The 16,193-nt window shown below is 35.2% G+C and overlaps 1 protein-coding gene across 1 annotated transcript; it reads right to left on the minus strand.

Annotated features, from left to right (window-relative positions):
• Window positions 1-1,171: 1,171 nt before the first annotated feature.
• Window positions 1,172-2,471, minus strand: LOC107846945 (cytosolic sulfotransferase 12). Its single transcript, XM_016691214.2, is given in 1 exon segment — window positions 1,172-2,471. A coding segment is annotated over 1 exon segment (1,062 nt). The 5' UTR covers window positions 2,349-2,471; the 3' UTR covers window positions 1,172-1,286.
• Between the last annotated feature and the right edge of the window lie 13,722 nt (window positions 2,472-16,193).

Raw genomic sequence — 16,193 nt, forward strand, 5'->3', positions numbered from 1 at the left:
GAAGCTTCTCGCCATGGCATTTTATCCAAGTTGGGGGTTTTGTCTTTTCCCTCCAACTTTAGAGGGGATGTTGAGAACAATGAGAAATGTATTATAGCAAGAGCTTCATTATTTGTTAGTTGCGGAAAGACAAAAGAAATGGAGAAGAAGAACAAGAACAAGAAATTAGAGATTTCAGGCAAATGTGGAAAGTAGTTTGATGAGTACTAAGTCTAGATATACTATGACACGTGGAAGAAATCGAATCGTTTATACACATCCTTGATGGATGAATTATGAGCCATCTGATGATTTTAATTGTGAGTTGTCAAGGCACGTGAATGACACATTGTCAAGGCACCCAAAAAAATATTTTTTTATAAATAATATTCAATTTCTATATATATATATATATATATATTTATTTGCAAAAAAATGAGGTGGAGGTCTAAAGCGGGCGCCTATTTTTTTATAAAAAGAAATTGAATATTATTTATAAAAAAATAATTTTTTTATATAAAAAGAAAAAACTATTTGATGAAGTTCATATATCTAAACGATTATGTCTCAAAAAAGATTAAATGCATTGATTATATTATTACTTAAAAAAGATGATTAGAAAAAATTGATTATATAATTTTGAAAATAGAGTTCATTAAAAGAAAGTTATTTTTTCATAAAATTGTAATGCCTCCGTTTGATTTTCTCCTTAAATCACGAATATACTTGAGTCGTCCCTGTAAAAAGAACACAAATTTTAGTCAAATTTCTAATGGGCCACCTTATTTTTAGATTTACCAAACATTTCTTCTTGAGCTAATACTCCTCCCCAAACGGCAGTTTGCTTGTGGACCTTTTTTACTAGAAATCTTCTTAAGATAACACCCCAATCGTTGCTACGCTTGACTTTTTTATTTGTGAAAATTGATTTTATATAAGGACTTTGTTGTATTTTAGAAATCACTCTCCCTGATGAAGTTTTTCCCATAAGGCCTCAAGCTAGTAGAAGAAGAAAACATGTAATATAGAAAATACAAGTTCGGAAGTGTTTTTTTGCATAAATTGAAATCATTAGCATGCCCAAACAGAAATAAAACTTCAATCACGTTAATTGAACCCAAAAATCAACTATCAGATTGAAAGAAAAACAACGAACTGAAATCAATCATCATACATACCAAAGAAAAAACTCTTTGGGAACAATTTCATACGTTAACTTGCTGCATTAATCTCAAATCAATTACTTCAATATCAATTTTCAAAGCAAGTAATTTCATTCAATTGACAAATATACTAACAATGATTAATCAAACGTACAAAAACCTTAATCCAGATCTTTGAAACTTTTGTTCAATAATATGATCGAGTTCCTCACTCATTTCTGTAGTAAAATAATTCTTCCAATCTCCAACTTTCCCTCTACGAAAGTAAATTTTATGTTCCACTCCAGATGATGATGATCTCACATTTTTATTCACCTCCAAATTGCGCAAATTCTCAAAGCTACACATTCTTACTATTTCATCCACCACTCCACAATTTTCTTCCTCTATAGAAAATGGACATTCCAAGAATTCACCCAAGCGTTTAAGCTGAAATTTGGGTTGTGATTTAAATTCTTCATACATCAAGAATAATACTTTATTAGGCTTTTCTATGCTTTGTTTCCAATAACTCAGCACTTGATTCCAAAATGGACCCCAAGGGCTCATCCCTTTTCAAAAAAAATCAAACATTTCTTCAATGGAATTGGTATCTTTGGGATGAAGTCTTAAATTGTATGTAAAATGCCACATAGAAATAAAAGTGTCCTTAGGATTCCTACATAAGTAAACAAGTTTGGATCTTGAACTTTGGACAGATTTTGGCAATGATGCAAAGGGCAAATGAGTTGAGAAGAGTCTAGGTGACGCTAAGGATGAAAAATTAGGGACACGACCATCGTTATAGAGTCTAAATTCCAAGGATGGAGTAAGATCATGAGGGTTCTTGACAAGTAAAGGGTGTTTTTGTTCAAAAATCGAATGTTTCTTTCGATTTACTAGAGTAAATAAAAGTGATTTTAGCCAAGTGGTTCCTGATTTAGGATTTGTAACAAGGAAAATGTTACTATCTTGAGCTTGAAATTGTTGTTGACATACAATCACACCTTGGAATGTTCTTGGTTCTATCCAAAAACCTTGGTAATTGTAGAGATGTGATTCAACCCATCCTTTTTCTTTGGGTAGAGTAGATAGAAATTTCTTACACTCTTCACTTATACCATCTTCTTCTAAATATTTGGGAAGAAGTAGAGGAGAAATTTGAGATGTCATGATCTTTAGGATTGAGCGTTTTCTTGTTGTTTGTATGATGGAAGATTTTCTCATAAGGGTATATATAGATAGAGATGAAATTTAACTTATATTATACAAACAAAATTGTTCCTGTGGTTTGTGTCAACTTCTTAAAGGTATGATAATGTTTCCTTTATATTGTGGATGCTTTCTAATTCATTATGATCTGCCCCTACAAATCATTGGACTTTCCAAACTGGAAATAATAGCAGCATAAATATAGATTTGACAAGACCTATTACAGGAATTGGTGAGATAATGTCCAAAGTCCCTTTGCTTGTAGTTATCCTCAATTACGATTAATTACTCCTAATAAAAGGTACATAGATACTATATACTATCTACTGGTATAAATTCTCCCAAAAAACCATTAATAAGACCTATAATTAGAACCCATGAGGTAAGACGCAGTCTCTTTGCTCGTACTTATCCTTATCTAAAATTTATTATTTTAATTATAGATTAGGCCACTGAAACATTATGTGTCACATGTGTAGACACATAATTTTGTTCCTCCCCGAAAGCATTCTTACCATTTTACCCTCGTCTTAGTGTGTTGCCACACCCGTGTGATAACCCCTTCACAAAAAGACAAAAATAACAATTCCTAATTAATTTTATCTTATTCTAACAACCCCTCCCTATTAAAAATGACACATCACTAACTACCCATGTGATCCCCCCTCCTTTTTCTTGTCCCCAAAGAAAGAATATATGGGGGACCTACCAAAATTCTCACATCATAACAAATCTATGCCCATTATAAAAGAAAAGTTCTAAGAGGAAAAAAAGGACTCATTCTTTGGTCATCATCTTCTCCACAATAACAACAATCACAAAATAATCTTCCTCACAAGAACAACAACAACAACAACAACAACAACAACAACAACAACAACAACAAAAAGAAAAAAAAAGGGCGTCGGTGAATAGTAACCGGTGAACAGTACCGGTGAACAGTAACTGGTGAATAGTAACTGGTGAACAGTACTGGTGAACAGTACCGGTGAACAGTAACGGCGCGAAAAGTGACGGTGAACGGGTCATTATTTATTGAGTTGGATTGTTGGTGTTAAGGTTCGGCTCAAGGTTTCCGGGTGCGGACTTTCTTTATTCGAATAACATTGAGTTTGAAAGCTTCAAATTTAAGGTCCAATTCTTTCTTCTCTTTCATTTAATTGTTATGTGATTGTGATTGCGTGTGATTCGATACCGTGGTTTGTTTGTTGATGTGAATTGTTGGTGACATTTGGGTGTGTGATGTGATAAGCATGATTGGTGAATTTTCGTTATTCTCGATTGGTGGATTGTGTATTGAAATGGGTTAACCACGTGGTTGAGAATGAATTAGGGTGGGGATTAAAAATGGAGGAAAATGAATATTGATTAATTTTGATGTATTGATAATGTTGAACATGATAGAATTGTGATACGTTGAACTTGGTAGGCAAACGTAGGTCGGGTAGGCAAATTTAGGAATAACGATTTGTCGGAGTGTTTGAATATGTGGGTGAGTGGTACTTTCTACTTTATTGCACAAAAAGTTTAAATTGTACTCATTTGGCCGGGGAATGCCCCGAAGTATTTGTATTGATTTATCCAGGGAATGCCCCGAAGTAGCATGTACGCAAAGAAGGCTCGTGATCAGGGCCCAGAACGTCGGATGGAGTTTAGTTTAGGATTAGTTTAGAATAGAATAGGTTTTATATTTCAGCACCTCTTTTATTTTGGATTGTATAATTTGGACTGAACATTATTTTGGTTTCTTTTGAATATTGTGTGATTTGTTTGCTTGCTTGTTTTGTGTGTTTATGTGGTTTGTACATTTGTAATGTCAAATTAGCCGATACGCTCCACTTAGCGACCGTGGTCGAACCACGGGATCGAGGGGTGCCTAACACCTTTCCCTCGGTCAACAGAATTTCTTAGCCAGAATCTCTGTTCGCGGATCAGTTTTTAGAGTCAAACCGTTTCAAAAAGGATTTTCCAAAGGTAACTTGGCATACCGGATTATGCCAAGTGGCTAATCTGAATAAGAAAAAATAATGTAAATAATCCTTTTTTTTCGAAACAAATTTTTTCATTTTTGTCACCTTAATAATAAAACTCTTTCGAACATAAAATACATATCTCTTTTTTTTGGTCAAAAAGGGGTGTGACAGCTCTTGCGACTCTGCTGGGGATCGAACCCAGAATCTCTGGTTTAGTTTTTGGAGTCGTATCGGCTTTGTTTGGCATTATGGGTGTATAAACATTGTTTGTGATTATTGTTTGTGTTATTGTTATCACTATTGTGCATTTCTGTGCTCTTTGTTTACAGTTTTTTTTCTTTATGTGTTACCGCTTTATATCTGGCATCATTTGCATAACCCAAGTCAATTCTTTCTACAATAAGTCCCGGAGTGCATGTCATGCGCATGAACTCTAGTTGAGTCACCCTTATTTTAGGGGGGGAGCCGTTGGATGTATGGAGTAGGTGGAAAGCAAAGCAGCCACTATTGACCATATGCTCCCCCGAACGGCCTTGTTAGTAAACCACAATGTAGGTCATTCTTTAGGTCATTCTTATGTGCATCATATTGAGACCTAGCAGGGCCCACACGGTTCTTTGTAGGAGACTCACCTTTAAAGCATCCCTATGTGCTAAATATTGCATCTTTGAGGGTAATATGGTTATTTGACGGACTAATTCGGGGAAAGCATGTGTTAGAAGTAAGGTGTGCTTGAAAAAAAAGAGGAAAAAAAAAAGAGAAAAGGTGAATCAAAGAAGAGTTTCATAGTTTTTAGGTTCTTTATGGCTTTTGTTTTTCACGATTCAAAAATTCAAAAAAAAAAAAAAGAAAAAAAATCAAAAAAAATTTCCTTTTGTTTCCTTTAGCAAGCTTTCACAATTCGAAAACTCCAAAAAGATTTTTTTAGGGGCTTTTTATAAAATAAAAATTCAAAAAAAGGTGGTAGAAGTTTTGTACATTTCATTTAACGAAAACACCAAAAAGATTTTTTCTTTCATAGCTGTTGGTGTCATTTTTTATGTAAAGTGTCGAATTAAAAACTCAAAAAAAAAAAGACTTTGTTATGTTGTTCATCATATGTCTTTGGTCGTGTCTCAAGTCAGGGTGTCACCTGTTATTTAATCATTAATTGTTCAATTTGGATGAACTACGCACCCCTAATTCTCCTATTTCGGGAGTGATATACGTAGGCAGCCTATTGTTGGTTCGGAGATCTTATTTTAAAAATTCAAAAATATTTCTTCACTCTCCATTTAGAGTGGGCGTTTCATATACGTTTTTAAAAGAAAACTACAAAAAAGATTTTTCATTAAATAGGTTCAAGTTTCGTTTTCATATGAAATTCAAAATAAAAAACCCAAAAAGATTTTCTTTGGTAATCATAGGTTTCATTTTGTATAGGGATGTTAAAGCCGAAGAATTCAAAAATATTTTCGTCATTTCTTTTGAAAATTTTTTATTTTTCTTTTCTTTTTAAAGTTTCAAGAAAAAGAAAAAAGAAAGAAAAAGAGTTTAATCGGCCATTTAGACAAGACTTCACGAACTACGTACACCTGATTCTCCTCTTTCGGGAGTTAGATATGTAGGCACCCTTCTTGGGTTTGGTGATCTTTTCAATAAAAAAAAAAGAGGTTTTGAAAAACTGTTGAACTCTAACCATTTGCTATCTCTTGTCTAGTTAGTTTAAGGTGGTTGGTTTGTGGCATTTTGGCTAGTCCTCCATATTGCTCCAAGTCACAGAGGAAGTTATGGCCAACAAGGATACCAAGTTAGTTGTCACTAATCAGATAGGGAGTTCGGGGAATGAGAATGTAGGAGATAATGAAGAGATTCGGAAATTAAGGCAGCAGATAATAGAAATGCATCGAGCTTGGGCTAATAGGTTGCCGCCTCCTCCAGTTCCCACTGATAATCTGGAATATTTTTCTAGATTGCCTCTCGTGTCACATGAACAATTTCCCATTTTTGTTGATATGCCACAACATGCATCAGGATCGACTCCAGGGCAACAATATCCAACCACTTCCAAGGGTTATTTCCTCACTCCCCAATCCAAGACTACCATATACTCGGCTCCAGCTGCTATTCATGCTTTTGTAGCCTCACACCCGTCTAAAGCTCCTGCTTTTAATATTAATCCAATGGTTGTGATTCCTCACTCTACAAGCGACCCTGTATTGAATATTTTTAGTAATCGGCATTACGCTTCCGAGCCCATATTTAAGTCGACTGGTCCTTACGACTGCCCTCAACTGCCTGGATTTCCTCCAAATACTAAGAAGCCTGTTATGACAGAAGAACAAGAGGAAATAGCCATAAAATTGAGAAGTTTGAAATTGACTATGAAAAACTTGCAAGGACTTGGGGGGTACAAAAGTGTCTCATATAAAGATCTGTGCATGTTTCCAGGTGTACATCTTCCTTTTGATTTTAAAATGCCGAAGTTTGAGAAGTATGATGGACATGGTGATCCTATATCACATTTGAGACGCTATTGCAACTAGCTAAGGGGCGCTAGAGGGAAGGAAGAACTACTCATGGCTTATTTCGGTGAGAGTCTTTCAGGTTTAGCTTCAGAATGGTTTGTTGACCAAGACATTGATAAGTAGATTAGTTGGGATGAACTAGCTAATGGATTTGTGCAACAATTTCAATACAATGTGGAGTTGATACCTGACGAAAAATCCCTAATTGGTATAAAAGAAGAAGAATATTGAGAGTTTTTTAGGGAGTATGTGATCATATGACGCGAACAAGCTGCTAGAGTAAAACCACAAATGAAAGAAAGCAAGATAGTGGAGGTATTTATTCAAGCGCAAGATGAAATATATTGTCAACATTTGTTACCTACATTAAGCAAGTCATTTATTGAGGGGAGATGATAGAGTATGGAATTAAGACTGGTCGCATTGTGAGTTTTGCAACATTGAAAGCGACTACTCAAGCAATTCAAAAAGGTTTGGGAAGTGTTGGAGGAAAGAAAAATAAGGAAGATGCATCTTCTATTATAGTTGGACAACAGGCACGGGAAAGAGGACCATACCATCGTTACCCACAGGGTCAAACCCAAGTTTATGGCCAAGTCCCACAGAATCCTTCCCAAAATTCATTATATTCCATTCCCCCATCTCCATATCAAGTGTATATAATACACAACCATATGTTCAAACCCCATCTTACCCACACTGGCGCGCGCCAACTCTGCTGAGTTATCTTTCAACTCCACATACATACTGAAGCCCTTCTAGGCCTAGTTTTCAATTTAAGCCAAATAATGAAATGAGACAGAAGTCGAGGGATAGCTTCACACCCATTGGAGAGTCGTATGCAAGTTTATTCCAGAGATTGGTATAGCAGGGCATGATCACTCCTTTCCTTGTGTATATTCCTGACCCATATTCAAGAAGTTTTGATCCTAATGTACGATGTACATATCATTCCGATGTTCAGGGTCACAGTATTGAAGATTTTCATGCTTTGAAAAGAGAAATTGAAAAGATGATTCAAGATAAATCAATCATGGTGCAGAACATTGGCAGTGAGGAAAACTCTAGTCATGCTGATATGCAAACCAGTGGCTAAGATGTCAGGCTGAGCAATTGAGAAGTCACCCCTCTCCTTACCAGGAAGGGGTTTGGTAGTTTGTTTTGTTTTATTTTTTGTTCTCTGAATTATTTCAGGGTTGTAGTTCAGGATCTGTCTTGTTTTGTCCTTTTGTTATTTATGTTCAAACTCTTCTATCTTTTGTTTCGACTAAATAAAGTGTCTCATTTTCCTTTGTGTTTTAAATATGTGTTGTTTGTTTGTTTTCTTTACATAGTACATTTTGTGTTGACTCTAGTGATATGATATGCTAGTGAAATTTTCAGCCAGATCTTAAAATTCAGTTTAAGCATGAACATTGAATCAGAGGGTTAAAGTTAGAAAAAGAGAGCATATGAGAAAATAGATAGAGTGCTGAGACATTTGGTGACAAGTTAAGGAAATTATTTTGAGAATCACAAGAACAACTTGGTCATCGATCAAAAGGCAAGTCCCAATTAGTTCAAATAGTGGAGGTGTGATCCCTATACCAAGAGAAACAAGAAGATAAGCAGCTCTACGAATGCATAAGTCATTCGATGTGAGGAAAGTACAACAAAGGCGGAGTTTGTAGAAGAAGTAGTGACGCACAGACTCAATCTGCTTAAAAAGATGTCGCAAATAATCTTCATCTCTCACTTTCATATTACATGATATGTACTTGCATTTTCAAGGATTGATATGACGAAGGCATTTCATTCTGCTATCCAAACATCGTGTCATCCTTTGTTTACCCCATTTGAGCTTCAGTCCTATTTTATTTCATACCCCTCTTTTGGAATCAATATAGTCAGCAAAGCTCAAAAGAAAAGTGTCGAGCAAAACAATAGATTCAGAAAAAATTCAAAAAAAAAGAGAAAAAAAAAATATGTCCAAAAAGAAAAAAGGTGTCAAGAGAAATAGAGTCAGAAAAATCCAAAGAGAAAAGAGTCAACAAAAGAAAAAAAATTAGAATCAAGTGAAAGAACAAGCTGCCAGAACTACGCGTGACCTGATTCTCTTCTCTCGAGGGTGAGATACGTAGGCTGCCCTACTAAGGGCTCGGTCCAACCAAATAAACAATTTAGAATCACCCAGTCAAAAGAAACTGGGGCATGAGTTAATCCTCATTGTTTGAGTCGATTCCAAAAGTTGTAAGTCCTAACCCACTTCAAGTGTCGTTTGGGCCTCATGCCATCCTTTCTTTCTAACCCTATCCAAAATTCAAGTTACAACCAAAGAAAGACCTTCAGATCAATCTTAGGGGATGTTAAGGCAAAGCATGCAAGGGATATGATATGTATTTGGGAACTACCTGTATTTCTCAGCACAAGGAATCAAGAGAGAAATAAAAATGAGAGAGTCTTATTGGTGAAAACCCTCACGAGCACCGTAAGGCGATGGTAAGTTGAGAGAAATAAAAATGAGAGAGTCTTCTCAGTGAAAACCCTTATGGCACCATAAGACGATGGTGAGCTGAGATAAAAATAAGAGAGGTTTGTTGGCAAAAACCCTTCAAGGTGCCACTAGCCGAATGAGGTCTCCGAATGTAGTTGGCCCAAGGAAGCAACTCAGTTTCAAGGCCATTAACCCAACAACAACTGGTGGAAGGTGTGGATGGAAAGATCAGGCAGATTAATCCAAAATGCATGGCATAATCATTAGAGTTGATAGTCATTTTTAGATAAATTTTTCATTTCTTTATTTCAAATGGGGACATTCATTGTCTTTTCTTTCTTTTTTATATTTTTATTTTCATTTTTCTTGGGTCAGTTGTCCAAATAAAAATCACTGTCATTTTTTTCTTGTCTTTGAGTCAAGTCCTTGTCAAAACAAGTAAGGAAATATTTTAAAACTACTACCAGCTTCTCCAATTGCACAAAGCAAGACAAAAGTCAGCACATAAAAGAGACATGATTGTTAGCCGAAATAAGGCATACAAATTTTGTCAACAAACAAGTCTGGGAATTCATGAAAATACCAAAGTTCAAAGGGTTTATTTGAGGAGCATGGCAAAGCAGAGATACTGTGTTTGTTTCAGAGTCACTCTTAATAATCTGAGTTTGGATCAATGATGCAGCAAGTCAACGACCTATGTTAATGGTTGGAAGTAAGGTTAAATGTGACGGGGGCAAAAGCGATTGTTGTGAAAGCTAAGCCACAAACCAACCACCATGTTTTTAAACTAACAAGTTTTCTTTGTATGAAATAGGAATACATGCTACCTTTGAATCAAGGATTTCAAAGCCTAAACATCAAGGACCGTAATATTCTCACTTCTACAAATGCAAGAGGCAATGTTGCTGCACATATTTGGTATTCAAACCCATGGTAATTCAAGTGGCATTTGTAAAGAGACACACTTCCTTGTTTTGGTAATTCTAGCAACATTTGTAAAGAGACACACTTCCTTGTTTGGGTAATTCCAGCAATATTTGTAAGGAAACGCACTTCCTTATTTGGTAAATCTAGCAACATTTGTGAGGAAACACACTTTCTTGTTTGGTAATTCAAGCGGTATTTGTAAAGAGATGCATTTCCTTGTGTGGAAAATTCAAGCAATATTTGTAAGGAGACGCACTTCCTTGTTTGATAATTCAAGCAACATTTGTAAGGAGACACACTTCCTTGTTTGGTAATTCGATTGGCATTTGTAAGGAGACATACTTCCTTGTTTGGTAATTCCAGCAACATTTGTAAGGAGACGCACTTCCTTGTTTGGGTAATTCCAGCAATATTTGTAACGGGACGCACTTCCTTGTTTGGATAATTCAAGCAACATTTGTAAGGAGACACACTTCCTTATTTTGGTAATTCAAACGCTATCATAAGGAGACACACTTTCTTGTTTTGGTAACTCAAGCAACATTGGAGGCGCACTTCCTTGTTTGGGCAATTCAAGCAATATTTGTAAGAAGATGCACTTTCTTGTTTGGTTAATTCAAGAAATATTTGTGAGGAGACGCACTTTCTTTTTTGAGTAATTCAAGCGGCATTGGTAAGGAGACGCACTTCCTTGGTTTGGTAATTCAAGCGGCATTGGTAAAGAGATGTACTTTCTTGTTTTGATAATTCAAGCAACATTGGTAAGGAGATACATTTCTTTGATTGGGTAATTCAAACTTTGCTTTTGGGTAATGCACTTCCTATCAGTCCCTTGATTTCTAGAAAATGCACTTTCTAGTCAAGTTATTGCACTTAATCCTTTGGAGACGCACTTTCTTGCTAGTTTTCATTTGTTAGATAACATACTTTTTAACTAAAACTTATATCTCTAGAAGACGCACTTTCTGGTTAGAATCCCTCACTTTAATTCTTAGGAGATGCACTTCCTAGGCTTGGTTATTCAATTTTACTCTCAAGAGATGCATTTCTTGGTCAGAGTCTTGATTCATCATTACAACATGCAAGTAGGTATGATGTGACTTTCCCAAAAGTGTTCTGATAATAAACTAGGGCAACAATTTAATTCTTTTCTTTGAACTTTACTTTTCTGACAAATGAAATTTCTCTTTATAATAATTCTTGTTTGAGATAATTTTCTTTTAGTTTTGATGTGATTTCAGGCGCCTGCCTAAAGAACAGGGCGAATAAATGAAAAGTCAAGCAACAAGCTGAAAAAGTTGAAAACAAAGCAACAAGGTGAAAATATGAAAGTTAACGGATTGAAAAATAGCAAGTCAGGAGCCCTCCTGAAGAACAGGGTGAAGAAATTGAAAGTTAAGTAATGAGGTGAAGCATTGGAAAACCAAGCAACAAGTTGAAGAAATTGCAAGTCAGGAGCCTACCTGAAGAATAGGATGATGAAACTTACGTCAAGAGTCCAACTGAAACTGTATAGATAGGATTTTTGTAATTTCATTTATGTTTTAACTTGTAATTTTTATTTTTTGATGTAATGACAGAGCCGTAGACCGGAGCCTCGACGGAAACTCACTCGAATCTCCAACTCGATCGTCGTTCTTCCTTTTGTTTCTTCCTTGTGAATAATGGTCGGGTCAAAATTCTGTCTCGTTGTCTACTTCTTTGTATGAAAACACTTTGTGTTTACCTGCAAAGAGGGTATGATGTAGACACATATTTTGTCTCTCCCCGAAAGCATTCTTACCATTTTACCCTCATCTTAGTGTGTGCCCTCACCCGTGTGATAACCCCTTCATAAAAAGACAAAAATAACAATTCCTAACTAATTTTATCTTAGTCTAACAACCCCTCCCTATTAAAAATGACACATCACCATCACCACCCTAACTACCCATGTGATCCCTCCCTTCTTTTTCTTGTCCCCAAAGAAAGAATATATGGGGGACCCACCAAAATTCCCACATCATAACAAATCCATGCCCATTATAAAAGAAAAATTCTAAGAGGAAAAAAGGGGTTCATTCTTTGATCATCATCTTCTCCACAATAACAACAATAACAAAATAATCTTCCTCACAACAACAACAACAATATGAAAAAAAGGGCACCGGTGAACAGTACCAGTGAACAGTCCGGTGAACAGTAACGGCGTGAAAAGTGACGGTGAATGGGTCATTATTTGTCGATTTGGATTGTTGGTGTTAAGGTTCGGCTCAAGGTTTCCGGGTGCGGACTCTCTTTATTCGAGTAACATTGAGTTTGAAAGCTTCAAATTTAAGGTCCAATTCTTTCTTCTCTTTCATTTAATTCTTATGTGATTGTGATTGCGTGTGATTCGATACCGTGGTTTGTTTGTTGATGTGAATTGATGGTGACATTTGGGTGTGTAATGTGCTAAGCATGATTGGTGAATTTTCATTATTCTTGATTGGTGGATTGTGTACTGAAATGGGTTAATCACATGGTTGAGAATGAATTAGGGTGGGGATTAAAAATGGAGGAAAATGAATATTGATTAATTTTGATGTATTGATAATGTTGAACATGATAGAATTGTGATACTTTGAACTTGGTAGGCAAACGTATGCCGGGTAGAAAAATTTAGGAATAATGATTTGTCAGAGTGTTTGAATATGTGCGTGAGTGGTACTTTCTACTTTATTGCACGAAAAGTTTAAATTGTACTAAGTTTAAATTGTACTCATTTGGCCGGGGAATGCCACGAAGGATTTGTATTGATTTATCCGGGGAATGCCCCGAAGTAGAATGTACGCAAAGGAGGCTCGTGATCAAGGCCCTAAACATCGGGTGGAGTTTAGTTTAGGATTAGTTTAGAATAGAATAGGTTTTATATTTTAGCACCTCTTTTATTTTGGATTGTATAGTTTGGACTGAACATTATTTTGGTTTGTTTTGAATTTTATGTGATTTGTTTGTTTGCTTGTTTTGTGTGTTTATGTGGTTTGTACATTTGTAATGTCAAATTAGCCGATACGCTCCACCAAGCGACCATGGTCGAACCATGGGATCGAGGGGTGCCTAACACCTTCCCCTCGGTCAACAGAATTCCTTAGCCAAAATCTCTGTTCGAGGATCAGTTTTTAGAGTCAAACCGTTTCGAAAAGGATTTTTCAAAGGTGACTTGGCTCACCGGATTATGCCGAGTGGCGACTCTGAATAAGAAAAAATAATGCAAATAATCCTTTTTTTTCAAATCAAATTTTTTCATTTTTATCACCTTAATAATAAAACTTTTTCGAACTTAAAATACATATCTTTTTTTGGTCAAAAAGGGGTGTTACAACGTGTTATAAATTTGCTAAAAAAATCAATCACAAGACGCTTTTATAACCACAAAAATGCTATGGATGCCAACATGTGTGTTGTCAAGTTGTGAGGTTATCTACTACTATGATAATGTGGACGGAAATTAATTTTTCTTAAACTACGAATCAAATCTAATATAATGTTGTGTTGCTATTATTTCCAAGTTAGAAGGTCCGAAAGAGTCATAGGTGCGGATTATGCATTAGAAAGCATCAATAACATAAAGGAAACAATACCAAAACTTTGGGAAGTTGACAAGGTGATTGAAGTTAACTACTCTGGTGTTGCTGCGGAGATCTGTTATATCTTAGAATATCTCTAATCTTTATCTCTAATCTCTAATCTCTATCTCTAATATATTAAAAGTGTGAAGGGCTTTAGAAATATTGTTTGAATTTTTTGTTCGTCATTAAAAGTCCAAGCAATAAATAAAATCATATTCATTAATACATATGAGTCTTAAAATATATGTAAAGAACGTAATAGAATAAATATACAAGTTTTTTTCTTTTCCTTTTTACCGTCTTGTCGAAAAGTCATTGTAGATGGAGTAGTAGTCATTAATAAACACTAGGAAGAACATTTGTGTTTGGTTGTGCCTATCTCTGAATTAGTAAATCCTGTCCCCTTTCTGAACTTCTCCATGATGAAGTTAAGGTTGCTTATCAAGATGGAGCAAGGATCATTCAACCATGACAACTTTTGGTACATGTCTTTTCACATGCTTTACTATTTGATTAACGTTTGAATAACTTTTCCTCTTTATACAATTTAATTGTAAGGTGAAGATGAACAAAAAAATAATTTGAAAATCAGTAAGTAGATTTCAATCATTATATATTAACGTCAATGTCTATTTAATAAGGTACTATAAATTCTTGATGCATCAAAATGTTTTTCATAGTTGAATCTTGATAAAATAATAACAACTGGAAGATGTTCAAGATTTTATTAAATAATTTTGATTAAATAATTAAATAAAATTTTGATTAAAAGGACGATTAGTGTTAGTTGAATCTTGTTCAAGATGTTTTCTTCCACACTCAAATAAATCAAGATGTTCAAGATGTTCTACTTGGAGGATTAGGCTTAGTTGAATCTTGTTAAATTTTTGTGTTATTTCTTTTCTCCGTTTTCTTTGAGTGTGGAAGGGAAGCCTTGAAGTTACTGGTAAAGTTATTTTCATGTGATCTAGAGGTCACAGGTTAAAGCTGTGAAACAACCTCTAGCATAAATATAGGGTAAGCATATAATAAATTGTAACACCCCGCATTTCGGGTAAGAACGAAAATCGTCGTTTCTATGCGTAGATGATCCAAAAGCCATAAATCCTATGCAAATTTGGCATATTAATCAATTATATAGTGTGGGAACCTATTTGAGCATGAATTGATATCATAGAGGTCCCTAAAATCAAGGACGAGTTGAAAGCTTTCCTATCGTTCGAGTTTGAGTGAGCATCGAAACTTGGGTCAACTTCAATCGACCATAACTCTTGGTATATAACTAATTAGAGGGCCTACTATATATCAAATGAAATATCTTTGGATTATCTTTTCAACGATATCAATTTCTCCAAAATCCAATACCCGAGCGAAAAGTTATGGCCATTTTTGTGACTGAGATAGTAGCATCGCGCGATTAGCGTACGACGACGCACCCAATTTCCAGGTGCTGTTTTCGCAATTTTAAGGGCAAAAGTGGTATTTTCCACCCCCTATTCAGCCATAATACGGGATCAAATCCTCCAAACACTAAAATAACATTATTTTCTCTCAAAATCACCAAGAACACTCCTTAGGGTTTCAACCCAAAGATCACAATATATCTCAATATTTAACCGTGGGTTTTCCTTAATTCTTCAAGATTCAGAATCCCCATTACGAGGGCTACAAGAAGTACCCATCAATCGGACGTATAATATCCCAAAAGATAGAGTTCATTCAGAAGCTTCTAATTTAAGGTGAGTGGGGTTTTCCTAAAATCTCATGGGCATAGAAATCTTCTTTTAATTATGCAAAGGGTTTAGAAATCATGATTTTAAGAAAATAGTTTTGGATTTATGATTATAAACATGTTTTAGAAGCCTTGATGATATTGTTTTGGTCTTTAGGCCTTCCCCCAAATTGATTTGAAATTATATATATATGTAAGCATGTGTTTTAAGGTTGATGATTGAATTGAGAGCATGACTCATGAAAAATCCCTCTCTTGTTATGATTTTCCTTTACTTATGATATGCTAGGAATTATTTTTAATACATCTTGAAAAGCATGATATAAAATGTCTTGAGTAATGTTATATTTGGATTATGATTTTGATTTCAAAAGAGAGGGTTGTTTATGTTGATGAATATTGAACATATTCATATAATGAAAAGATTTGCATGGTTTGTTAAAGATTACATGACCACCACATTGTTATTGAAAGAATGTAAATCCTTGAATAATTTTGACTTATGCTTTCAAAACACGAAATCTCTTACACTATTTGCATGTTTGGGTGGTCTGAATTGAGTTTTTGATGAAAGAATCATACATGATGCATTATGGCTCAGAAATAGGATGTGCAAGTCTTGGTGTGAGGACACTAACTCAGATAATGGCATGGTAAT

This window comes from Capsicum annuum, chromosome 11 (assembly GCF_002878395.1).
Source record: "Capsicum annuum cultivar UCD-10X-F1 chromosome 11, UCD10Xv1.1, whole genome shotgun sequence".
NCBI lineage: Eukaryota > Viridiplantae > Streptophyta > Magnoliopsida > Solanales > Solanaceae > Capsicum > Capsicum annuum.